This window comes from Ciona robusta, chromosome 2 (assembly GCF_009617815.1).
Source record: "Ciona robusta chromosome 2, ASM961781v2".
NCBI lineage: Eukaryota > Metazoa > Chordata > Ascidiacea > Phlebobranchia > Cionidae > Ciona > Ciona robusta.
In genome coordinates, this window is record NC_143236.1 from 5,126,305 (window position 1) to 5,151,878 (window position 25,574).

Here is a 25,574-nt window from a genome sequence, read left to right on the forward strand (position 1 = left end):
GCAAGTTTTTAAAGGATATGCTGCGATGACATTGTTAAAATGCGGTTTAACCTATAATTGCATGATAGTGAAGAATCCCTCGTCTCAGTCATTTTACTAGCACCTACTTATAGGTTAAATTATAGGTTAACGTCGTTAACGAACTGCTAAACGCACCAACTAACCCATATATATATATATAGGGTGATAGTGAAGAATCCCCCCCCCCCTTATTTGCTAACCACTAACCCCTAAACCCTAGATCAGGGGGTTAGGTGTAGATGGTTAGGGGGTTACTGGTTATAGGGGTTAGTGGTTAGGAGTTAGTGGTTAGTAAATAAAATGGGGGGGGAAGACTCTTCACTAGCACCAGAAACAATTCTTAGCTAGTTCCGTACTGCCCTATTGTCAAACTTAATGAACCCCATTAATTAATGTATCGATAAACTATGGTTCTGTTTTCTGTACAAACACTAAGCAATAAAAAAATGTGTTTGTTGAGATGCTTTAACAGTATTATGTAACCCCTTATGAAAGTATTGGGGTGACCTCAATCTCTAACATAACCATAAATTTATCACAGGATTTTTTGCTGGTACTAAACTTAAACCAACGTTCCTCCTAAGTTTAGAATTTGTTTGAATAAGAATAGTTGCATAGGGCAACTGTATAATTCTGATTTATTTATAAATTATAACAGCATCACACAATAATGAGCAAAAGAAGAAAAAATCGCGTAGTATCCGATTCTGATGAAAGTTCTGCAGAAGATGATGATAAAAATGTTAGTTTAATTTTTCTTGTTGTTTGTATATTGCAGCATGGCTTGTTGGTTTCATATGTTTGTTGCCTTGACTCAGTCATTGGGTGCTTGCGTCACTAACATACTTTTTGATATTGTTTTTGAACAAAGAATATGTTTTTTTTAGGCTCAATGCTACGAAATTGTGACCATGTCTGTTCTTAAACAAGACACTTAACTGTTATTGCTCTAACCCATTGGTCAACATTCAACAATGGGTAAAAATGTGGTAACTCATAAATTAAATGGGCATGAAATCATAAATTGGCAAGTTTTTATGTCTGTCGCTTTCCCACTACACTAGAAAAAAGTGACATTCATTTAATCATTCTTGTACATTGATTCCAATCATACAGCAAACATTATCATTTAGGACACGCTAAATGCAAAGAGACAGCGAAACGACAGCAGTAGTGACGCACAACCACACAAAGTTAAAGTCCCAACAACCACCACAACCAACTCATCAGATTCCGACACTTCTGATGACGATGAAGATGTAAGTAATGACAGTTGGCAACTTTTTCACTTTGTTTTCTATTCAATGTTTGTGAGGACCTTGTCGTAGACCTTGGATTTGAATCAGATTTGGCCGATTAACCTTATCGCCATGGAATCTTTATGTAAGTCGTTTATACGACCAGTGCCACTCCGTCCTGGACTCCATCCCAAACCCAGTTTGCTGCCCCATCAACAATATAGTTCATGTCCCCTTGACCCTATGTACATCACAACAGTATTTTCACTTTGTTGCAAGTAAACATATAATAGGCCTATCTGTTTAAAAGAGTCTCGTAGCTCTCATGAATATTCCAACTTCTAGATCACTGTAACTTTAAAACTTAAATTAACTTAGTTTTTAAAATGATATACATCATCACTAGTTTATATTCTATTATATTGATTTATCTATGCAGCCAATTCATGCTTGAATGCCTTATTATTCATACAATTACTTTATGTTGATTCAAGTGTTATGAACCGAACAATACCATTATGGTTGTTTGCATATGAAGCTGTGTGTGATTCATCAGTTATTTTAATACATGACTAACTTAGTAGAATAGGATACGTCTTTTTTTCTTCTACTGCTATAATTATATACAATATATACATTTTTTCTTGCCAGTGGGCCTGCTAATATATAAGATATTGAATAATGTAAAAGTATTTACATTTATTACTTCTTGTGTATAAACTTTGATGTATTATAATTGTATCTACAGTATAGTTTTTGCTGTTTAAATATATTAATGAATTATATATGAGGATGGGACACGTTTCATTCTCTTTTCTTTTTCCTCATTTGGTAGTAACAAATAATATTTACAGAATCATGTAATCGTAGCCATGCGACTTTAAAAGAATGATGTTAATTGTTTAAAACATGATCAGGAAATAATCTATTTAGTTTCTAATGGTATCCCATCTTACCCCACATTACTATATATTGTTTTTTCACAGTGGACTGTGGGTTCAAAATCGAAAAAGAAAAAGCCGTCAAAGAAAGTGATCAGAGGAAGAAAGTCTAAGTTTGGATTGAGCAGGGAGACGGTATCGGATCAATCATCAGACAGTGATGGTGGTTCTGATGACGCAAAACCTAACACAGGGATGTCCAACCTTGAAGATGGTAATATTTTGTTGTATTATACTTTAATTTAGTATTTTTAGTACTTTTGACTCAAAATTTTTCGAAAATTGATAAATATAGGTTTGTTAGTAGTTCCATTCCATGTGGCTGAGGTCCTTGTTAACAACCTAGGATTTAGGCCAAAGTTGGCCTATTAGATGAACACCCAGGAAGCTTAATAGTTTTTTGTTTCGATTAAGAAAGAGTAAAAGAAACTATTACGTGGTGTTTTCTATCTAAAGAATATAAAAATAATGGAGTATTCCATAAAAAGTAATTAATATTTATTGGCTAGTTTAAGAGTAAAGAATTGTATCAATATTCTTGATTACCCTATTTTTTAGTGTTAATTTAGATAAAAGTAGCAGCGACGAGTCTATATTTCATGTAAATCCATGTCGTCTTTAGGTGAATTAACATCAAGTGAGGAGTCTGAAGGACCATCAGATGGTGGAGGATCGGAGTCGGAGTTCGATGAGGAAGCTCTGTGGAAGCAGTTTGATGATGGATACGATTCCGAGTTGGTGGGAGACGAGGAAGATCGGGTGAAGTTAGAGAACATGACGGAGAAGGAGAGAGAGCAGGAACTTTATAATAGGCTCGAGAAAAGAGAAGCTTTGCAAAAACGGTAATTTTTTTATAAATAAATTTTAAAATATAAAATAAATTTAAAAACACACAAATTTAAAATTTTCCTGTTTTTTCTCAGTTGGTATTATTTAATATAAAACGCATGTAGATGTATTGATTATTTAATCAGGCTTATAAATGTAAATATTTACCTATATATAATCTTTTTAAAAATTATTCTCCTGGTTCTCTATTACTAAATGCATTAATATGATATGATCTGTAATACATGCAAGTACATTGCATTAAAAACATTGTGAATGAATGAATAAATGTAACTTACTTTATCCTCGCGTGGCCGAAAAACGACAGTCGTTATCACACGGGTTTAACACCTCGTGCCAGCTTACGAGTTACCATGTATGTTACTTTGTGAGTGATTATTTTTTTGGCATTTTTTTATGTATGGCTGATAATTTGGACAACCCATTATTTACCACTGGGTTGGAGCAATTGCCGTTAAGTATCTTGGACACATACGCCCACAATGGTAGCAGCGTTGAGCCTTGAACCCATTACCTCTGGGTTACAGGCAGGCGTGCTAACCACTATGCCACGGCGCCGTAAACAGTTATTGTAACATTTATCTCCTCTGTAATAACAAGGTGTTGTAGATCTTTATCATAAACTGCCATTTAAAACTTCACTTTTACTTACTTTCTATTGTAAGAACATGGACGGGCATGGTAGTTTAATAATTAATAATTTAATGCTTTTCTCTTTAGGTTTGAAATTGAAAAGAAACTTAAACTAGCTAAGATGCAGTCCAGTGAAAAAAGACGAAAAAAGAAAAAATCTCACAAGTAAGAAAACTTGTATTTAATTTTAAACTAAATTATTTACAACAGGAGTAGAAACAAAAACACAGAAAATGAATAAAAGATTTTAAACATTGTAATAACCTATTTCTAATTTATATTTTTTAGTTTATCACTTTTTCCACTTACCAAAATTCTTGTGTAAAATATTCTAAATAAACTTTTAAATATATATATATTTTCAATATTTAATTCTAAGTTTTTTAAATAAAATTTTAAATAAATCATTTTTCAGTTTTTATTTCTGAATTTTTTATATAAATTTTTTTCAGTTTTTATTTTTTTTATTGTTTTACTCTTCCATGTCCAGGCCCTCCAACAAAGATTCCTTCTCAACTCTCCTCCCATCTCGAACAGATCGTCGGAAGAAAGTGGATAAGAATGAGAAAATCCTGGGTGACCTAAGGGCTGAAATTGAAAGAAAGAAAAACAAAGGTGACTGTTTCCTCTATGTACAACTAAGTGTAGATTTGATACTGATTATCTCGATTTTGTTTGTTTTTTTAAGAATTTATGCTTTTTGTTTTTTTTTTTCAAGCATAAATTAGATTTTGAGTACTTTTAATGACCTTGAGTTATTAAATTATTATTTTAATTCTAAGAGTGAGACATGACTCCTACTGTTTTTGGTTAAGTCGCATTTTTTTAGGGATGTATTTTACCTTATAATTATTCTTGTTGTAAAATTACTTTTTAAAATTACTCTTGGTAACATATATGCTGTTGGTAACATATATGCTCTTGTTGACATACATCATGCTGTTTTTGACTAAGTAGCAACATTTTTTCTGATTATATTTTCACTTGCTGTTTACTTTTTTCCAGCGAGTAAAAACAAACAAATATTGAAAGCAAGTGAAGTTTATAGTGATGATGATGATGATGAAGATGAGGAAGGTGGGTGCTTTAAACTGCTTTAAACAGCTTTAAACTAGTTTTATATTCATTCAACTGCATGAGATTTTATACATTATATAAAACACATTAATCACAAAATTTTGATGTCATATTTTTCAGTGCTGTCTTGTACAGTTATATTTAATAGCCTATATATATATTAAACCTGTTTAAAACTATGTATATATTAAACCTGTTTATAACTATGTATATGTTATACCTGTTTAAAACTATGTATATATTGTTCCTGTTTAAAACTATGTATATGTTATACCTGTTTAAAACTATGTATATATTGTTCCTGTTTAAAACTATGTATATGTTATACCTGTTTAAAACTATGTATATGTTATACCTGTTTAAAACTATGTACGCGGATGCTGGTATTTAATCCTTGTAATTTCAAGTATAAATGGAACAAGGGTGTCTTGTCGTCATAAATAATAGCCTGTAATATCTTGGTGTGTAAACTTAGTGTGGAAAATAATACACTATTTATTAATACCTTATGTGCCTGCTTGTTTGGTTGGTCATAGACCAGACGTTCAGAAAAAGGTATAGTTGCCAAACTTAAATCAACTTGTTGTATACTTGCATCAAGTTGTATCAAAAGCAGGCAGGACAAAATGCTAATTTTTAATGTTAATATTCAGTTGTGCTGTTTAAAGTTTTAGAAACACACAAGTATATATAATTGTGGTAAATTTTTTTTAAATTTTTTATTCTTGTTTTAATGATCAACCAAACATAGGTGTTGGCTCATCTTCTGGTTCCGATTCCGACAGCGATCTTTCTCGTAAAGGAGGTTCAGATGAAGAAGATGAAAGAAGGTAATTATGACATCACAATTAATTGATTAATTTATGAAAAAAATTACAAACTTTTGCAAATTTTACAAATCTTAAGAATTTTGGGAAAAACGTTGAGCATTTGTTGCCAGTTACTAATATGACACAAACTTTAATATTTTTCTTTGTTTTCTTGCTGATATTAATATTTTAAATTCAAGTTTTTAAAAATGACACACACTCGCTATTATTCATATAGATATTTATACAGATTTTTCCAAAAATAAATAATAAAATTATTTAAAACAAATTCAAAATAATTTTATCCTATGATAAATGACGTTAAGATTTTTTCCATAACAAATTCTGTGATCTAATTCCTTTGTTAGTTACATAATGCTCAGGATATTTTCAGTTCAAATTCCAAGCGATTTCAACCGATATCTGCAAAAGCAGATCTCAGCATCATCCGGTTGTCGAGATTCAAGATGGAGAAGTGGGTTCACCTCCCTTTCTTCAGGGAAACCTGCATTGGGTGTTTTGTCAGGATCGGGATTGGAAATCATAATGGAAGACCTGTGTATAGGGTGGGTGGGGTTGTTCACTGGTTGTGGTGTAGAGTACGTGCGTGCGCATAGGTGTTGATTTTTGCGAAGTAGACTGTTGAACCTATTGGGCGCTGCTACCGTTGCAGGTATATGTTTCCTTGGGCAAGACACTTAACTGCAATTGCTCTAACCCAGTGGTCAGTAATGGTTTGTCTAAATTATCAGCCACAGAGAAAAACAATCATTCCCAAAGTTACAAACATGGAAACTCATAAACGGGCATGAGGTGTACAGAATAATGAGAATACCCATGTTATAACGACTGTCATATAAACATTGATAAAAAGTATATACAAATAAGTATGTTTTGTATTTAAATAACATACTGCATCTTTTTTTTAGATTGCTGAGATACTGGATGTAGTGGAAACGGCAAAAGTTTATCAGCTTGGCAAGACGAGAACCAATAAAGGATTAAGGTTACGTCATGGCCAACAAGAGAGAGTGTTTCGTTTGGAATTTGTTTCAAATTCGGAATTTACAGATTCAGAGTTTTTTAAGTGGAAAGAAGCTGTAAGTGAAGTTTTTGGTTACAAGAATATTTAGTTTAAATATGATGCTATTATTGCTATTATTCAGTAGTATTGGGATTGTACTGGCACAGTTATTAAAATGTTTTGGGTTTTTTAGTTGTTTGGTTCAATTTTGAACCTATTGGTTTTATGCAGTGTTCGGTGTAATTTTGCTAGAGAATCGCAGCCACCTTGAATATCAACTTAGAAACAAATAAAAGCCTTTGCATCTACAATAATGACTTATTTTAAAATGATCATGATTTGCCCCTAGGATCCGGTGCCAATAAATACATAGTAACATACAAAATCAAGTCTAGAAAATTGTATAATTTAAGAGATATACATTTCTCCTAAGTAAAATTTTCAGTTTTGCCGCTAAATAATATAATGACTTTAAAATATATAGTAACATACAAAAATCAAATCCAACTAAATATGTTGTTAAAATAAAAGAAAATATTTTGTCTAAATGGCATTGTCAGTTTTACTACCAAATTATACAACGACCTTGTATTAAAATAACCCTCCCATATTTATCAGGTAATGCTCGCTGGTCTTGAGTTGCCCACGTTAGATGAGATTCATAAAAAGCAGTCAGCCATGCAGAAGGCTATTCAATATAATATCAAGGACAAAGACATTGACCATGTAAGTTAATGAATGCGAATTATGTGAACGTTTAAGAAAAAAAGTTAAAGTGTTAATAATAATATATTAATTATATTTAAATTTAGTGATTTTGTTATTAATAGATTTTATATTATGGCCTGGTTGAATGATCTATAACTAAGCCTCTTTTTAATTTTTTAAATGTGTGGCAGGCTATGTCATATTCCTATGCTGCAGTCTTTTATGCAATGGACAAATTCAACCCAAAATCTAAGCATTAATCACAAATATAAAAATTGAGAAAAAAAATGCTGTTTCCAATTTGACTACTGTCGACTTCCAACAAACTTTTCCAAATTTGTCGCAGCGTAAATGATTTTGAGAACTACTTTTCTGTTCGACTATCCAATGTAACTGTATTTTAAAACCAATTAAACCTCTAACTAATGTTTAAAAAATCGAAATATTTTGTAAATAGTTATAATAAAACAAAATTATTAAAATATGTCAGCAAAGTAGGTAATCCATTTCTTTTTTATTTTTAAAATACAATTTTTCTGTCATCAGATCATTAAAGAAAAGACGAAGTTCCGAAAAAATCCCTTCAACTACGCGATGAAGAAGACTACGCTCCTCAAGCAGAAGGAGATGGCTGAAGTCCAGGGAGACGGGGATGAAACGAAGAGGATCAACTGCCAGCTGGATGAACTGGAGGAGAGAGCGACTCATCTTGATAAACAGAGACAGGAGAATATTGCTGGAATCACGTGAGGAAAAAATTTGGATTTTTTGTTGGTTGTATGGCGACAGGGGGAGATGGGACACCTTTTCATTCTATTTTCTTGTCTTATTTGATGGTAAACAAAGAACATTCAAAGCAATATAAAACCGTATTTTTACGACTTCTATAGACCATTGTTAATCGTTTAAAACATGATCAGGGAATTTGGATATTATGTTCTGACGATGTCCCGTCTTCCCCCACCCTACTATATGTATTCTATTCTGGTTGTACGTAGGTCCAACATTAAAATTATATAGATTTTAAGTAATTTGCCAAACTATACTTGAGTATTATAAAGTAAAGTGTAGTGCAGTTTTAATATAAACTACATTTGTATTTAAGAATGTATGGTAAAGGTGTTTTGCAGAAGTTTTACAACAATAATCATCCTGTATGAAGGTAACTTCCTTTTCCTCGCGTTGCTGCAAAACGACATCCGTTATAATATATGTGTTTAGGGTAGTGAATATAAATCTGAGATAAATTGGTAAAATCTTAATTTATTTATCAACTTTTTTTAGATACATCAATGAGCGGATCAAATCCCACAACCTCCTGAAGGAGGAAGCTTGTAAAGAGGAGTGGAAAGTCCTCCGGAAGACAGTGGCTGATCCCTTCACAAGAAGAAGATGTAAACCAGTCCTTGTGTCCAACGTAAGCCTGATCAAGTAGAATTTAATAATGAATACGTTGTGATTCTGCATTAACTCTTTAATAGTACTATAAGTGTGAAAAAGATTTTCGATCACTGTTCCTTATTTTGGTGAAATTAATATTTTAAAATCGTAAAATTACAAAAATCTTAAAACACTGGAAGATTACTTTCACAATTATAATATACATACACCTGTCGGCAACAACATACATATAATAATGCTTACAGTACGCTTACCCAGTGCTCTTCAACCTTTTTTGGGTTGGTGAACCCCTAAAGTTGTTGCGGTGAACTTATGCACCACTGATTGCTTTTTTTATAACTGTATAGTTGCTTATATAAAACAAATATTATTGTACATTTTGTGTGTAAAGCATATATGGGTATTATTAACCTTTATTCACAGGCAGAAGATGGTGAACAAACCCAGCGTTTATTGCAAGAGATGGATAAGCGCTATGGCGGTAATGTAAGTCAACTTTTTTTCCAGACCAATTTAAAACTTTAATTTTTTTAATTGATTTCGTGTTTAGGTGTCGTATGATATTCCAAAAGGCAACAAAGTCATTAAAACAACGAAAGAAACTTCAGATAAAGAGTCAAGTGACTTGTTTGATGCACATGACTTTGATATTAAACTTGACCTTCAAATGCCCTCCGCAGGTTTGCTTGTTCAGAATAATTTCTTTATTTAATGACAAAAAAAATGACTCTGCTGTCTAGTATAATAGGTATATATAAAAAAGCAGAACAAAATTCATTTTTTTCTAAAGATATTAAACCACAAATTCTTGCTGTTGCTGATATCTGCATTATTGCAGCTCCAGTTGGAAACATTTCTTTTTCTTTTAGAACGTTCGCTGGTTGCTCCGAAAGCAAACACCCCAACCACAAGCAGTGATGCGCCACGCAGGTCTCTTAATTTGGCGGACTATAAAAAACGAAGGGGACTTATTTGAAAAAAACTCTTTCTAGCAAATTTTCATCAAACAGCTGGTTTACTCACTGCCTCGATGCGTTTCAAACAGATGAAACAATAGTGTCAATCTTGTTGGTATTTTTTTTTACAATAATACACACCTGAAAATCCACTTAGTTTTTCAGTGCTGTATTGCAACTTCATTGACAGTAAATCAAGGCGAAAATAAAGATAGAAAATTTTTTTTGTTACTTTTGAAACGATCATCGTATTTTTAAAATAAACAAAAAAACATTCCCATCTTCTTGATTATAGACTGTGAGAAATCAACTGTGGAATTCCCAGCTTGATTACAAGTCATCAAAAAACTAATTCTATAAAAAATCAATGCAATATGACAGATGATTACATTGAATGTTTCTTGGTTAGAATATCCCGCCATATGTTCCAGCAAATCCTCTTCTATTGCATTTGCGTGATTAAATCCATTGATTCTGTGGTACATTAAACAAAGGATTATGTGATTGAAAATGATTACATGCCAGCTTTATAAAGATAGCATATGATTTGATGTCAATTAGATTCTGTGATTATCCTTTTGTCTCAGTTGGCTTCATTACTTCTTTGTATAAACGAGTTTTGTAATTCAATTCTTCCTTTAAAGTACAAAGCTGACAGCTGACTTCAGTTGCTGTAAAACAATATTAACTTAAATCAACACATATAGTAGTTTAGAGTAATGAAAAATGGTCCATGTTTTTACTTTCTCATATCGTGCCATTTTGTGGTAAACAAACAATATTTAAAGAACAATTTAATCTATTCCCAGACTATAAAATAGCTATGGTAATTGTTGAAAACATGGTTAGGAGTCATTGTATACTTTGTGCTAACAATATCCATTTACCGCACGGTACAATACATTAAAAAAACACAAGTCAAAAGCCCAAACTTTACCTTGTCTGAAACAATTTTGGGCTTGTCGCAATGGTGTAGGTACAAGAACACCAAACCAAAGCAATGGGTTGACTTGTGCATGCAGTTTATCTTGTGATGAAAGATCAACTTCTTCTACTGCTTGTTTGGCTTCATTATGATCATCTTTATTTGTCTTTTTTCTTCTTCTCACAGCAGAAGTGGGGGGTTGGGTTTCTTCATCTTGAAGGTTTTGTGTGACAGTAAAGGAAGGAAATTTGTTGTTTTCTTTTTCCCTGTAGTATCAACAAATTAGTCTAAAACTTATGTTAGAAAGTATACAAAGTAAAATCACAGTACAAAAATAATAACTTTATTTGTCTCTTCGATACAAAAAAACCAAAAGGCGGAACATAGCGTCAAACCAACAGTTGTTAAAACATGCTTACAGATAAAAACCTATTTACATTAAATTAGGAGAAAATGCTGCCTTTACCTGCAACTAATAGTGACTGTGGGTGTGATTTCATTTGGGTACTGCAGTGATGAAACGCGGTCCACACCCATGGAATATCGGGCTTTAGCCAGACACAAGTAACCTTCCTGCATGTGTTTCTCTTGCTCCAGTTTCTTCTGGTGAATTTCAGCCACTAACTCCAGCATGGTTAAACATAATTTGTCTATGTTTTCAGACATATCTGTTTTTCTATCTTCGGAAAGACTTCCAAAGCAGTGTAAATAGATTTCATGTTTTTAAAAATAAAAAAGCATTCAATGCATTACTGAATAATACAGTTGTAACTTTATGTTTGTGCATAAAGATACATCTTTTAAAAACTGCTCTTGTCCGGGTACAGTGCGATACAATATAGCACAGAAACATAACAACACATTACGACGAAAGACAATAGCAATTCATGGTCAAAAAAATATTAATAAATGGAAAATTATAAACATTATCCATTCATGCAACTCTGTAACAGATAACAGTACATAAAGATACTGAAAAAAATAATAACAGAGATTGTCAGTCATCGCTTAACGACTCATTTGAAGTTGGGAGAGTTCCGTAGCTATGTAAAAATGATTCAACGTCAGTTGCATAGAAATCTTCCCCCAGTGTTTCAGATAGAGCAACAAAGTTTCCAATAATAACATTGTTCTTGTAAGCCAGCAGTGCTGGTAAGCCATTCTCAACAAAGTTGGAAGACACTCTTGCTTCAGAAGCCTTGACTTTGCAAAACTTCACCGTTCTGTACTTTTGTGCAAGTACCTAACATATGTGGTGTTGTTAAATTTAAGTAAACAAAATTGTTTAAGTAAAATACATAATATATATATGCACAAATGCACAATATCTGTAAATGAATGCAAGTACCTAACATATGTGGTGTTGTTAAATTTAAGTAAACAAAAATTTTTGAGTAAAATACATAATATAATATATGCATAATATATGTAAGTGAATGGTGCAATTAAAAAATCTTGTCCTATGCACACTTTCCATAAATACAATAATCCACCCTATGCATTATTTAGCATGGAAACCACAAGTATTCTGCAAAGACACAAACTATAGACCACTCAAAATAACTCAATGAGGCAGAAAATCACTAAACACAAAAGCTTCTCAAGTCATTAAATAAATAAGTCAGCCTCTACAGTAATATGCTGCATTCAACCTTATAAAATGGCCACTGGCTGGTGCATGTAAATACTAATATAGTAGGGTGGGTGTAGATGGGACACCTTTAGTACATAATATCTAAATATCCTGATTGGCTTTTAAACATTTAACAATGTTCTATAGGAGTCGTGAGGATACCGTTTTATAATTCTGTTCTTTGTTTACTACAAAACAGGGCGAAAAAATATAATAAAAAGGTGTCCCATCTTCCCCCGCCCTACTATAGCAATATTATGAACCATTCCATATAAACAGACATGACATAAAACTTCTTTGTAGTTATTATTTAATAAAAACAACTCATCAGTACCTGTATACAGCCATTCATTGCTTCGCATGCAGGTACATTATCATCATAAATATGAATGATTATCGTCACAAATTTCTTTTCGCTCTCAATTTCCTCAACATAATTTTCTCCCGTCAAGTTAGTAACCTGCAATTTTGATTAATTTTAAAACGCTGCTGCTTAAAACATGGGAAGCACAAAGTCCAATGACCAAACCAACTGGATGAATGTAACTTACTTTATCCTCGCGTGGCCGGAAAACGACAGTCGTTATCACACGGGTTTAACACCTCGTGCCAGCTTACGAGTTACCATGTATGTTACTTTGTGGGTGATTATTTTTTTTGGATTTTTTCATTTTTTTATGTATGGCTGATAATTTGGACAACCCATTAGTGACCACTGGGTTGGAGCAATTACCAGTAAGTGTCTTGCCCAAGAACACATACGCCCACAATGGTAGCAGAGACGAGCCTTGAACCCATTACCTAATGGTTACAGGCAGGCGCGCTAACCACTACGCCACGGCGCCGGACAAATGGGCAAACATTTATTCACAATTGAATACAGTAGATCCTCATTTAACATGTGCCTAATCACATTACTAAATCATTGCGGCACTATACCATAAACATACAACAACATTTTCTACCTTGCCAAATGCAATTCCAACCCACTTAGATGCAAACTTGTTTTTTAGTTCCATAATCCGCTTTTTGTTGTACCAGTCCATGAACTCTTTATCCTCATTATTAACCCCATCTTCCCCTGCATTTGGGTCGCAGGTCAGTGAAAGCTTTTTTAAAATTTCATCCCGTTTTTTCTCTTCCTCTTCCCTCTTCTCATACTCCAACCTCTTGTAGGTTCTCCAATCTTCTATTACTCCTTTAGGACCTGTGTGAACCACTCCTTTACCAGCACCATTTTTTGCTCTTGGTTGTTTAATATGCTGGGGAGGTGCTGGTGCTTTTTCTTCTTCTTCATCTTCTGAAGAGCTACAGTAATTATTCACCTTTTCTCCCATTAACTTATCATCCAAGGAACGAAGAGCCATGTTTAAACCTACAGCTACTTACGTGGATCATGCACAGCAACTGTAACGTGATTTAACTACATTAAATTTAACCGCTACTGTTTAAAAATAATGTCAACGTATGCTAGTTGTACGGTTAACAGTACCACGCAGGCTGACAACTTAATCATAATGTGACTGCCTTCTCTCGCTTCGAAAGGGTTTTAAGTTTTCACGAAAAAAGTCCCTTTTTTCTTTTATCACAGAATACTCGGCATGTAGCCCACAGAACTAAAAAAGAATAGAACGCGCATCTCCTATGTCGGCAAAGGAGAGAGCACGATACACTCTCTCTCTTTTGCGGGTCGTTCCCGTTTACTATTGTAGTCAATGGAATCGAGGTCGTTTTATCTAGTTTTTCTTCATTTTTTGACTTGATTTAAAGTTATAGGGTAAAACAACTATTTTCTAATATACAAATATTTCTAACAAACCGTTTGCTTAAAGGTTTTTAATTAAAATTATTAAATAATTAAATTTCCTAAAAAGTGGTAAACTGTAAGCGTTAACCTACCAAATAAGTGAACTGGCCTAATAAACTGGAATAGTTAGTGTAGTTTTTGAAATAAACAGCAAAAACCTCTTAAAACTACTATGCGCCTATCTTTTACAGTGGAGACCAAGCGAAATGGGGACGGAGTTGGCGGTCACGTGAATAGAAAAAAGAATATATCACGGTTTTGGGAAGTTGCGCGTTCTACTCTTTTTTATTTCTGTGATGTAGCCTGGAGAGAAAAACAGTTCCCACCATGGCGCCCTCTATAAGTTATAGAGGGCGCCATGGTTCCCACCCATGACCCCCTGGACGGCTCGTGTCGTCATATATGACCTATTAATTACAGTGAGACCGTATGTACCAGATGCCTCTGATGTAAGCCTGACAGGTGGAGGTTTTAACACGAAAAGTGTCGGTGTACTAATGAAAACGTTGCCGTCACTTGCGTACAACACATTGCAGTGGACAAAAGACGTTAACCAAAACAGCAAGAATATTTGACAAACCTTTGCCTTAGTTAAAATGAAGTATGGTTCACAACAAATTCTTTAAGATATCTTAGAGAATCTGTGGTTTCATTACAAATGTGGGGTTCACAAAGCGATGTTATGACAATACTAAAAGTTGAAAGAAATAGATACAATTCTTTTTTGTGTCGACATAGAATACGACAAAAATAAAAATGTTGTATAAAACAAGTCGATATTATCAAAGATACTCTAATTAGTCCAATAGGTATTAGTGCGTATATTAAAGTATCTATTGATAAATAAACCAAAAATCCAGACTCGCTTTGTATTAAATTCAGTCCGGGGAGCTTTATTATTATTCTCCACACTTCGGCGCTAGACCACAATGTTTCGAATTCAGTTGTTGTCTTGTGCCAAGAACTAAAGTTGTCAGTTGTGTAGTGTTATTTGCTTTGTGGCAGTTGCTCGTTCTTGTGTTAAAAAGCGAAGAAGAAGACCGTTTAATAAATACCGAACTTTAACTGCTTAGATTGTCAGTGCGTCTTTTTTGGTTCGAACATCAACGACCCGGTTAAAGTAATTTCGTCTTGGTAATTAGAAAATGTCGGGTAATGAAACAAAGCTGTGGGGAGGTCGGTTCGGAGAGGACGTGGATTCTTTAATGGAGAAGTTCAATTCTTCCATTAACATCGATAAACGATTGTGCCATGCCGATATTAAAGGAAGTAAAGCCTATGCTAAAGCAATTCAAAAGTCCGGTTTGATTTCAGCTGATGAACTGGAAGCCATTACATCTGGCTTGAATGAGGTGGACGAGGAATGGAAAAAAGAAAGTTTTGTGATTCAAAGAAACGACGAAGATATCCACACTGCTAATGAAAGAAGGTTAACTGAACTTATTGGGCAACAAATTGCAGGTAAACTTCACACTGGAAGAAGCAGGAATGACCAGGTTGCCACAGATGTAAGGTTGTGGTTAAAAGATGAAATAAAATCTATAAAAGTAATTTTGGCATGTTTAATACAATGTATATGTGACCGGGCACATAGAGAAATTGATGTGATAATGCCTGGGTATACACACATGCAAAGAGCCCAACCCATAAGATGGAGTCAGTGGCTTATGAGCTATGCAGTTGCGTTTTTGCGAGATATGGATATGCTTAATGATATGTATAAAAGGGTTGATGTTCTACCATTGGGAAGTGGGGCTCTGGCGGGTAATCCGTTCAACATTGATCGAGAATACTTGGCAAAAGAACTCGACTTTGCCCACATTAGTTTTAACAGTCTTGATGCGACTGGAAACAGAGACTTTGTCTCTGAGATGCTTTTCTGGTCTTCACAATTCAGCTGCCACTTAAGCAGACTGTCAGAAGATTTAATTATGTACAGCACAAAGGAATTTGGCTTTGTTGAATTGGCTGATAAATACTCAACAGGAAGCAGTCTAATGCCACAGAAGAAAAACCCTGATTGTCTGGAGCTGATTCGTGGCAAATGTGGGACCATAATTGGAAAAGCTATGGGTTTTCTAACCACTTTAAAGGGGTTGCCAAGCACATACAATAAAGACCTACAGGAAGATAAAGTGCCTTTGTTCGAAACTTGTGATATGGTGGTGGCTATGATTGAAATAGCTATGGGTGTTATAAACACTTTAACAATCAAACCTTTGAACATGGAAGCAGCTTTAACGAAAGATATGCTTGCCACAGACCTTGCTTATTACTTAGTCCGAAAAAATGTCCCATTTCGCATTGCACATAATCTCTCCGGACAAGTGGTCAAAAAAGCTGAAGAAAAAAAGTGTAAGCTCAATGAAGTCTCGCTTGAGGAACTGAGAAAAATCAGCGGGAAATTTGACGCAGATGTGGTTGAGGTGTGGAACTTTGAACATTCGGTAGAGCAGTACAAAGCTTCAGGAGGCACGAGCAAATCCAGTGTTTTAGCCCAAATTGAATCAGTTTCTCAGTGCCTGAATCATTAGCTTGGCGGTGTTAATATAGTAGTGTGGTGAAGTTGTGTCTAATCTGCTTCTATGTTCAACTGGTTGCAATTTGTTATGTGCAATAATACATTATAGTTAGCCACTTAGCCTTAAATAAATCTTTTTTTATTGGTTTTAAGTAGCATCACACTTACAATGGCAATCCTGTTTATACATTTCCAAGACTAATGTCTAATTGAACTAATTTTGCTTTTGCTTTCCTAACATAAAAGATTGGTTGATCCTAATTTATTATCTACATATGTTTATGCCTATAGTAGTGTGACTGTGATATTTCTATATAGTTTGGTTATAAACCTGAACCAGTACTGTGTATGCCATCCATTTCATATCCTACTTTCAATCTTAATACAATCAACTTTTATCCTCTTTTTCTTTCACAGTTCTAGTAATCTAGTACATATTGGTAGTGGTGGTTTTTTCGAAAACCATTTTCATAAGTTCACAACTAAAAAATGCCCTTGCATGGTTCACTGAAGAAACAAAGCGAAATCAACTCATCGCCGAGACCGAATCGAACTTCGTGTCTTCGTAATCGACACAATAACAAAGATAAAGAGAGCCCAGCATCTAGTACTGGTATCTAACTTTTATATCCTATTTTAATAAACATAAAAACGAAGTTCTTACCGATTTAGTATGTTATTTTTAGGTAAATAAGAACTATAAATATATTAAAAAAGCTAAATCTATCTTCAAGTCCTTATTAAATATTCAAGCTAACCAAGTTGAATCAAACGAACTATTGTGTACAAGAAACACTTAATGTTCATTGCTCCCACTAATGTGCTATAAATCTTGTTTGTCAAATACTTTGTTAACATTTATAAACTACAGAGTCTCGAAGTGACTCTCCTTCTCTTGCATTGTCTCCGTTTTCATCTCGCCGAAGCTCCTGCGAAGAAATTGTTATTTTTCCCGATAAAAAAGAAGAAAAGTCTAACATAAAGGTACAGCCTTAGGTTGTTTACAAATTTTGTTATTTTTAGGCATGATTTTTGTTATTTTTAGGCCTTTTTTACACATGTACATTTGTGACACCATGTCAAAATGTGGTACAGTTTATGCTTTAGTTTATATTGCCATTTTATATGGCCCTATTTTCCTAATTTTATCGGATTTTTTTTTCTTGGTATATTACCAAAACTTTATTGTTACTTTATTGTTATTAAAAGTTCTATTTTGTGTCATTTTTACTATAGATGTTTTAAGTCAAGTTAATTGTAATTTACTAATTTGTAATCACCAGTTTGATATTTAGCCATTTCCTGTGATTTAATTAAAGCCACTAGTTCTAATATTACATGTTAATTATTAATATATATAATTGCCATTTTATTAAAACTTCCAGAAAAACCAATTAAGTAATTTCAACCAAGAGTTTGAAGATATACACAGCTCCACTAACTCAAAGCAAATGACTGGATCTGCTTCAAGTTCCTCTGTTACCAGCACTAAAAAGCATGGTAGGACCATATGTATTTTACATTAGGCTCTGATATATATTAATTTTAATGTGTCATCTTCAAATTCATACTCGGTGATAAAACCTAAAAGTGTAGCAAAATAATTTTCGTATATAAAATTTTAAATTAAATATTTAGATTTAAAATCTAACACAACGTTATTTTGCTAACACAACGACCATACTCATTTATTCACTTAGTTCTGTAAATTAAATAATTAGATTTAAAATTTTTACGGTTACTTTTGTGATCTTAAAAAACAGTTAAAAATGACTAAGTGTGGTTCTAAAGCAGCGCAACATTGTTAATTCTAGTTGTTTAACTTTTTCTTGTTTTAACAGCAACAAAAAAATCCGAAAAAGATAAAACTCTAGTTCTGCTTGTGGATGAAACTCGATTTGTCGTTGATCGACATTTATTTAATGCTTATCCCGACACCATGTTGGCAAAGTAAGATGGTTGTAACGTTTATAATGTTTATTGTTTAGGTTTGAGATTTGTCATGAATTAGAATACATGTCTGGCTTTTCTTTTATAGTTTATTTTTTGGTGGTTTAATGGAAATTTCCGCACAACCTAAATACAAACATTTATAGAAGTTAGATTTGTGCTTAAATACCTTTTTATTTTATACAAAAGTTTTATTCCAAAATTGACTATATTTTTTGCACATAAATAAATAGATGTACTCATGTACATTATAATTGTATAGGCTATAGTAGGGTGTGAAAAGATGGGACACTTTTTCATTCTACTTTCTCGTCCTATTTGGTAGTAATGTAAAAATATTAAAATAATTATAAAACTGTATCTCCACGACTTAGACCGTTGTTATTTGTTTAAGACATAATCAGGATATTTGAATCTTCTGTGCTAAAGGTTTCCCTACTTCCCCCATCCTACTATATCTTTCTAATCTATAAAGTCTATAAAGTTAACCTAACCTATAAACATATACCTGTCACGTGATTCTGTTTCATCATTAACTCATGATCCATCACGCATGACTCATTCACATGAAATATTTAGAATGTTTAGCTCATGCATGATAGATGATCGTGGTTGGACAAAACCCAACGCAGATGGTGAATATGAAATCAGGGAACTTGTATCCGCGTATGTCTTTAAAGCATTGCTTGTGAGTAGTGGTGATAATTGTTTATTTTTCTGTGTTTTTGTTGGTAAGATTGTTAGTTTTTGTCTCTGTTATTACAGTATTTTCTATGTTTCCATTGTTATATTAAATACTATATTTATAAATGGTATTCACTATTTTGGAACTGATATTATCATATAAATTTAAGAAAAACTTTATATTCAAAACAAAAGAGCATTTGCTAAATACCTCACTACTGGTATTTATAATTAATGCTATTAGACATTACTTTTACTAATTAGTTTTGGCAAAATATCGATTAGCCTATTGACTAAATGTTTGTCAATTTACCAAAGTAAACAGACATTACTTGATTTTACTTTTTAAGAACTAACTTAAGTACCTGGGACATTAGTTATAATTTGTATTTCTTGCTTTTTTGATTCCTGTCAAGCAGACAATCTAAAGTAAACTGTTACCCTTTAGTAAACGAAGTGTTTACCAATCTGTCCCACTTACATGAACTTCTTACTTAACACCTACTCGATAAAATGTGATTTGTTTATTCTGTGTTTGCTAAAGTTCAAGCACCAATGTTTAATGATAGAATCGGCTAGTTTGTGCTTGCAAAAGTTTAGGACTAGTGTTTTGTTTCAAAAATTTGATATATACTATTTTCTTAAACTTTTAAATTCCATTTTTGCACATTTTGTTTGGAGTAACATATTCAAACATTTTACAAACTAAATGACGATTCCCATCAGCCATCACCTAGTTTGATATTATCTTATTATCTTATATCGCAGGAGTATTACACAAATGGCGTAGTAAAGTGTCCGCCTGGAGTTTCAGTACGAGATTTAAGAACAGCTTGTGAATATTTCTTAATTCCATTCAATTATCAAACCATTAAATGCAACAACCTTGGTAAGCTGAAATATCTACTTTATTTATTATAAGCCTATTTATATTTAAAAATATGTTTTTACATTTAGTGTTATTTTTGCACAACTTTACGCTTTTACAAGATGCATTTCGCATAATTTCCAAATTTATTTTTTTATTTTATTTTTTTATTTTATTTTTTTTATAAAAAAATGAAAAAAAGGCGTATTCAATATTATAAGAAGTATTATCCTTTGTGTTCTTTTTATTTATACTTGTAAGGTTGTAATATTTATATTCAAATAAGCAGTTGGTGTACTTAACCTTCTAAACACCAGGTACTTTTATGCATGAGATTTCAAACGATGGAGCAAAACAACAATTCATCAGATTCTTAGAAAAAGATATTTTGCCGTTGATGGTAAACGTTGCACAGGTATTTATTTTCTTTTAACTTTTCACCATTCTATGTTTTTGTGATAATTTTGTGGACTGAAGCATTGAAAGCAATCATTTTGAACTGCTTCTGTTGTTCAATTGCTTTAGAAATGGTTGTAAAACTGTCAAACATGTCAAAATAACATCTTAGAAAGATAAACAGTTTACGGTTTATTGTCGCAATAAATTTAACAACTGTTTGTTTGATAATTAATTTAAGGTAATTGCTCTTCTTTCTTCCCATAAACTTCTAAACTCCATGTTAGTAGTGTAATAAAAATGTCAAAATACTTGTATGTTTATTTTGCCTTTTTTACATGTAACCTTCAATACCACAGTACAAGATAAAATATGTTCCCTATGTAAAGTCTATAAACATTCTGTAATTACATGCATTATTTATGTTGCCTAATCTTTAATGCAATGACCTTTATATTTTTTCAAGCTTTTTGCTTTTTATCCTTTCCACATTACAACCAGTAATGTTCCTAATGCATTATTAACATTGAAGGTTGTTCATGTATAATTGTGGTTTCCATTAAATGAAGTTACATGTGGAACATATTATAACCATTTTAAGATCTGAAAACCAGTTATCAACATTATCTAGCAGAAGACAATGTATTGATATTGATAATAAGAATAACTTAATATAACCAGTCTAACATTTTCTTTTTTGTAATTCAGTTTAATAAAGTTAAATAAAACCTTTTTAAATCCTAGTCTGTTATCAGAATCTGATACCCTGGAATGTTTTTAACAAACAAATATTTTTAATATTTACAAATATTTTTACAAATATTTTTTAATATTTTTACAAACGTTTTTTGAAAATATTTTAACAATGATTTAAACCAAACCATGAACCCCAGCGTGGTGATCGTGAATGTCACATCGTGATCCTCATGGAAGAGGACAACGTGGACTGGGATCCAGATTTCCCTCCCCAGATGGGAGAGGAGTACACAGAGACGGTGAGGAGCACTCCTCTTCATCGGTTCTTCCGCTACATCGAGAATCGGGAAGTTGCAAAACTAGTTTTAAAAGAGAGAATGTTAAAGAAAATCAGACTTGGCATCGAAGGTGGGAAGTTTTTTCATTTTTATTTTAACTTCTGGATATTTATTTTAGTATCATTCATTTGGTTTTCCAAAAAATATTTTTTAACTCAAAGCTGTAACAGTTTAAAATGTTCAATACAGTTTCAAGTTTTTAACTTACGTATGTAGTTCTAATTTGTTAGCAAATTATTTGGAACAGTTTTTTAAATATTTTTTTAAACAGTTTAGGAAATACCATCTTGTATACCAATTTTCGAATTGATTAAAATGGTTATTATCATTTTTCTATTAAAATTATTCAATCCTACCCAGGCTACCCTATTTCCATGGACCAAGTAAAGCGTCGCAGTGGTGGGCGACAAGAAGCAATCTACGACTACGTCCAGCGCTCTTTCATAGCCATGTCATGGGAAAAAGAAGAAAGCAAATCGCGCCACGTCGATTTCCAGTGCGTTGCGAAGTCAAAGAGCATCACAAACCTTGTTGCTGCTGCAGCTGACACACCAGAAGATCAAGGCCTGGTTCGTAAAGTTATTCCAAATTTTGAGTGTTGCCGCTTCAGTGTATACGATTTATTTAAAGGAGGAGAAAAAAGGCAGTAAAATATCCGTTAGGAGGCCAAATACAGGTGCATCCTATAAAAATGCCAAGGTTCATTGGATCTTAGGTTTTTAGTTGGGCCCTTCCCAAAAGTTACTCAGTGAAGAACAAGCTACATTCTAGGATAAAATCTTTCTAATATCAAATAGTTATGTGAGCAAAAAGTTGATTCGTCTAAGGTAAAAATATTATCAGGCATATCTAAGGTCAAAAGAAATGCAATACTTTACCTCTTGTCCACTTACGAGTTACCATATATATAACTTTTCGCTAATTTTTTTTCATTTGTGGTAAAAATATTTTATTCCCTCAGTTGATCCAAGCAGAAGAGGTGATGAATGAACTCCCCAACCTCCAGCTCCGAGATGAGCTTGATCTTGATGATGCTGCTGCAGAGTAATTTCCCCATTTCTTCATTCGTGTCAATTTTCATTTTTTAAGAAAATATTTTGCTTTCTTTTTAACTGTGCTTGCGTGTCTTGGTAGCTTAAACCTGCTCCTTTATTCTCGTGTGTTGTTTTGCAAAAATACATTTACCAACGAACGCACAACAATGTTATTTCAAAGCAATTTCTAATCAAAGTCATGAAATTTGCAATCAGTAACATTTGGGGTATATTAATAATAAATGTGAATGATTGTTGTTATTTTTTCATATAGGTTATTGGTTAATAATTAAGTCTTAACATCGCTGATTTACTAGACCTTGATATTTATCACATATTTTGCATTTTGTCTCGTTTCGTATGCTTCTCTTTACATTTATTTATAAATTTACAATTCTTCGTTTTTCTGCCTGTATCACTTGCAATTAAAGTTGTTTACTTTCCATATGCGTTTTGTCACGTGTCCAGTAGAAGCGCTGCATGGCATGGCCTACTAAACAAAGTAGGGGAGGAAGACAGGACACCTTTATCACATAATATCCAATTTTCCTGATCATGTTTTAAATAGGTAACAATGTTCCTTGTTTACTACTAAATAGAAAACAGAATGAAAAGGTGTCCCACCTTTCCCCATCCTACTATATGAACATGTTTCCTAATCTTAAATTTGCCACAGTCGAAACCTAATTCAACATATTTTATTTATTTTTATTACTGCACTTCAAGCAAGTATTATTGTTAAGCCTATAAATTTTTATTTATTAAATTTTACATTTAATTGGACGTGACGAGAATAGTTGGTCGCACGAATTTCCAAGTTTTTTCCAAACTTATGTTTCATGTTTCCACCAGCGCCGCACAAACGAACAACGCTTCCACGGTGATACCTAGACCCTTGTTTACCTGTTAAGGTGTATAGGATGGTTGTAGTTCTGGTGTATTGTATATTCACACACAAAGTAACATACATGGTAACTCGTAAACCGGCACAAGGTGTATGAAACAAAACACCTGTGTTATAACGGCTGTCGTTTTCCGGCCGCGCGAGAATAAAGCAAGTTACATTTATTCATTCATTCAAAGCTTGAAAAACTATACCTAATGTAGACAGGCTTCCTTCGTCCGTAAAGGCTTCTGTTTGAATCGCAGTAGTTGTTGTTGGTTTATCTTGTACCATAGTTAATAAGGTTGAGTGCTTCAGCTTATCGGCTGCCAACTTTTCATGTAGATTTTTCAATGCGTGTTCTCTGTCTTTGACGTTTTCCTGTTAGTCAAGAATATTTTTAAACGCCGTGCATTAATGAAGATTCTTTACAGTGTCAGCAGACTAACTGTAATTCATGCCCTATCTAAACAGGTATGAACGAATTGTAATTTGAACAAACGCCAAATTCTATAGTATAGTATAGTGAAGTACTATGGTTGCAGTCTAGATTCTAACTTACGAAAGGTATATGTTGTATATTGACCGTATACTGTATACTACTATACTTGTCTTTGACAATGGATTTCGAATTTATGAATAACATCTATAACGTTTAAACATTTTTTTATATCTTACTAACCTTAAGGGTCGCGATTTCGTCGTCGTTTTCTTTTAAAATTCCTTTCAAACTGTTCGTGGTACTTTTTACAGAATCAATCTCTCTTTCCAATTCTGCAGCACATGCTTCATTTTTGGTCAATTCTGTCGCTTGGTAATCTTTACGTTTGTGTAGATTTTCCATGTCGATTGAAGTTCTACATATGTATGCATAGTAGGGTGGGGGAAGATGGGACACGTTTTTATTCTATTTCCTTGTCCAATTTGGTAGTCAACAAAGAATATTCAAAGTATTATAAACCGTATCCTCATGATTTACATGGATCATTTTTAATTGTTTAAACCACGATCAGATTTTTTTAGCGATAAAAGTGTCCCATCTTCCCCCACCTTACTATATGCAAATGTATATGCTGTTTTGTGGTTCCACAGTGTATACGTTGCGACTCTAACGAAGCTTTATGTGCTAACTTTTTAGTATCCCGCTTTACTCCACAGTTCTATATATTATCCATATACGTTACACCTACTTTTCTATTATTTGGTTCAGCTCCTCGGCGAGAGCAACTTCCTCGTCACGTGACGCCACCGTTTCTTCATATTCTTGTAAAAGATTCTCAATTTCGCATCTCTTCTCGTTCAAAGACGACTCTAAAACTTTGATGGCTTCGTCAGTTTTTCTAGTTTCGTTTTCTTTGCCTAAAGAAACAATCATGTGTTCAATAATTGATTATTCTCTATTGCAGACTCGAAATAACTATACCAGCGTCGAAACGGCCATTCTCCCTTTTCGCATATTGCTGGCAGCCAATTTGTCATAAAAAACCTATACAGAATGTGTTTAAAATCAGATTCACCTAAGATTTTCTTTTCCAATTCTTCTAATTGCGCCATCAACGCTTTGGTTTCTTTGTTTCTAACTTCAAGAATTCTTTCCGTTGCAGCAACTTGCTGGGTTCCCGCCCTCAGTGTTTCTTTCATTGCGGCGTTTTCGATGCTCAGTCGAGAGTTTTCGTTTGTTAAATTCTGCATGTCTTGCTGAGCTTCGGTTTTGCTGACATACCTGCCGTTACAGATTATATATATTAAGGTGACTTCGGAGCGGTTTACTTCTAGTTCTGGTATACCTGTCTATATGCAGTTGCCTTGCTAGAGTTTTGTTCTCTGTTTTTAATGCAGCAAGCTCCTTTCGTAACTGAGCTAATGTTGGATTCTGAAAATAGACGTTATATTGTTTTTAAATTAGCATTAAATTTGATTCATAAGTTTTCGAGTTCAAACCTTTTCTTCGTTTTCTTCTTTATAAATAGAAGCGGGCATCTGAGATCTGCCAGAAAACGACATGCTGTATGTTATCACTTTATCATCCACTTAGGCACGACAAGGTTGAACTGCATCTACGGGTAATAAGAGCTTCTATTGCAAAGGATAGATCCATGAAGTTTAAATAATGAATATTTTAACGTTTCTGCTATAGGGCCACTACGCATGACCTTGTAATGCAAACCGTTTAATATTTAAT

General features: G+C 33.3%; 6 protein-coding genes across 7 annotated transcripts; 3 read left to right on the forward strand and 3 right to left on the reverse strand.

Moving 5' to 3' along the window:
• The first annotated feature begins 295 nt into the window (after nt 1–295).
• Nucleotides 296–9,937, forward strand: LOC149740455 (RNA polymerase-associated protein RTF1 homolog). 2 transcript variants are annotated; one of them, XM_089873080.1, is made up of 16 exons: nt 296–763; nt 1,155–1,280; nt 2,246–2,414; nt 2,823–3,042; nt 3,770–3,847; nt 4,173–4,297; nt 4,688–4,759; nt 5,511–5,589; nt 5,963–6,134; nt 6,498–6,668; nt 7,211–7,318; nt 7,847–8,046; nt 8,585–8,717; nt 9,125–9,187; nt 9,252–9,381; nt 9,540–9,937. In XM_089873080.1, exons 1-16 carry the CDS (start codon nt 692–694, stop codon nt 9,617–9,619), a joined length of 1,998 nt encoding a protein of 665 aa, XP_089729206.1. In that variant the 5' UTR covers nt 296–691; the 3' UTR covers nt 9,620–9,937. The 2 variants fall into 2 exon arrangements, with proteins under 2 accessions (XP_089729206.1, XP_089729205.1); XM_089873079.1 differs by having other exon boundaries at nt 310–763; nt 9,571–9,937.
• LOC149740456 (vacuolar ATPase assembly protein VMA22-like) lies at nt 9,806–11,248 on the reverse strand. The gene is made up of 3 exons (XM_089873091.1): nt 11,049–11,248; nt 10,595–10,848; nt 9,806–10,328 (listed from the first exon to the last, which is right to left on the reverse strand). The coding sequence occupies exons 1-3, from the start codon at nt 11,246–11,248 to the stop codon at nt 10,228–10,230; spliced, it is 555 nt and encodes a 184-aa protein (XP_089729217.1). The 3' UTR covers nt 9,806–10,227.
• A 34-nt stretch (nt 11,249–11,282) lies between these two features.
• On the reverse strand, nt 11,283–13,733 carry LOC149740457 (phosducin-like protein). The gene is made up of 3 exons (XM_089873090.1): nt 13,181–13,733; nt 12,550–12,675; nt 11,283–11,825 (listed from the first exon to the last, which is right to left on the reverse strand). The coding sequence occupies exons 1-3, from the start codon at nt 13,580–13,582 to the stop codon at nt 11,580–11,582; spliced, it is 774 nt and encodes a 257-aa protein (XP_089729216.1). The 5' UTR covers nt 13,583–13,733; the 3' UTR covers nt 11,283–11,579.
• A 716-nt stretch (nt 13,734–14,449) lies between these two features.
• On the forward strand, nt 14,450–16,960 carry LOC149740458 (argininosuccinate lyase-like). Its single transcript, XM_089873085.1, has one exon. The coding sequence runs from the start codon at nt 15,168–15,170 to the stop codon at nt 16,554–16,556; it is 1,389 nt and encodes a 462-aa protein (XP_089729211.1). The 5' UTR covers nt 14,450–15,167; the 3' UTR covers nt 16,557–16,960.
• Nucleotide 16,961: 1 nt separating this feature from the next.
• Nucleotides 16,962–22,954, forward strand: LOC149740459 (BTB/POZ domain-containing protein 10-like). The gene is made up of 10 exons (XM_089873087.1): nt 16,962–17,156; nt 17,415–17,527; nt 17,929–18,043; nt 18,385–18,493; nt 19,073–19,181; nt 19,946–20,066; nt 20,363–20,460; nt 21,335–21,545; nt 21,836–22,044; nt 22,437–22,954. The coding sequence occupies exons 1-10, from the start codon at nt 17,033–17,035 to the stop codon at nt 22,521–22,523; spliced, it is 1,296 nt and encodes a 431-aa protein (XP_089729213.1). The 5' UTR covers nt 16,962–17,032; the 3' UTR covers nt 22,524–22,954.
• Nucleotides 20,573–25,542, reverse strand: LOC149740460 (uncharacterized). The gene is made up of 7 exons (XM_089873089.1): nt 25,334–25,542; nt 25,180–25,265; nt 24,910–25,115; nt 24,583–24,751; nt 24,075–24,249; nt 23,608–23,773; nt 20,573–23,412 (listed from the first exon to the last, which is right to left on the reverse strand). The coding sequence occupies exons 1-7, from the start codon at nt 25,394–25,396 to the stop codon at nt 23,264–23,266; spliced, it is 1,014 nt and encodes a 337-aa protein (XP_089729215.1). The 5' UTR covers nt 25,397–25,542; the 3' UTR covers nt 20,573–23,263.
• Between the last annotated feature and the right edge of the window lie 32 nt (nt 25,543–25,574).

Bases quoted from the DNA above. Each gene is read 5' to 3' on its own strand.
- LOC149740456 (XM_089873091.1), bottom strand. From the start codon at position 11,248: ATGTCTGAAAACATAGACAAATTATGTTTAACCATGCTGGAGTTAGTG. The intron at 10,849-11,048 runs GTAAAGGCAGCA...TTGATACTACAG, and splicing joins ACAGTCACTATTAGTTGCAG to GGAAAAAGAAAACAACAAAT. The intron at 10,329-10,594 runs GTAAAGTTTGGG...ATTGTTTTACAG, and splicing joins CCAAAATTGTTTCAGACAAG to CAACTGAAGTCAGCTGTCAG.
- LOC149740460 (XM_089873089.1), bottom strand. From the start codon at position 25,396: ATGTCGTTTTCTGGCAGATCTCAGATGCCCGCTTCTATTTATAAAGAA. The intron at 24,752-24,909 runs GTGAATCTGATT...TTGTTTCTTTAG, and splicing joins ATTGGAAAAGAAAATCTTAG to GCAAAGAAAACGAAACTAGA. The intron at 23,774-24,074 runs GTTAGTAAGATA...CTTGACTAACAG, and splicing joins ACGAAATCGCGACCCTTAAG to GAAAACGTCAAAGACAGAGA.
- LOC149740457 (XM_089873090.1), bottom strand. From the start codon at position 13,582: ATGGCTCTTCGTTCCTTGGATGATAAGTTAATGGGAGAAAAGGTGAAT. The intron at 12,676-13,180 runs GTAGAAAATGTT...TCAAAATTGCAG, and splicing joins TTGGAATTGCATTTGGCAAG to GTTACTAACTTGACGGGAGA. The intron at 11,826-12,549 runs GTACTGATGAGT...CACATATGTTAG, and splicing joins CAATGAATGGCTGTATACAG to GTACTTGCACAAAAGTACAG.
- LOC149740455 (XM_089873079.1), top strand. From the start codon at position 692: ATGAGCAAAAGAAGAAAAAATCGCGTAGTATCCGATTCTGATGAAAGT. The intron at 1,281-2,245 runs GTAAGTAATGAC...GTTTTTTCACAG, and splicing joins CTTCTGATGACGATGAAGAT to TGGACTGTGGGTTCAAAATC. The intron at 8,047-8,584 runs GTGAGGAAAAAA...AACTTTTTTTAG, and splicing joins GAGAATATTGCTGGAATCAC to ATACATCAATGAGCGGATCA.
- LOC149740459 (XM_089873087.1), top strand. From the start codon at position 17,033: ATGCCCTTGCATGGTTCACTGAAGAAACAAAGCGAAATCAACTCATCG. The intron at 17,528-17,928 runs GTACAGCCTTAG...TAAAACTTCCAG, and splicing joins AAGAAAAGTCTAACATAAAG to AAAAACCAATTAAGTAATTT. The intron at 20,067-20,362 runs GTAAGCTGAAAT...TCTAAACACCAG, and splicing joins CATTAAATGCAACAACCTTG to GTACTTTTATGCATGAGATT.
- LOC149740458 (XM_089873085.1), top strand. From the start codon at position 15,168: ATGTCGGGTAATGAAACAAAGCTGTGGGGAGGTCGGTTCGGAGAGGAC.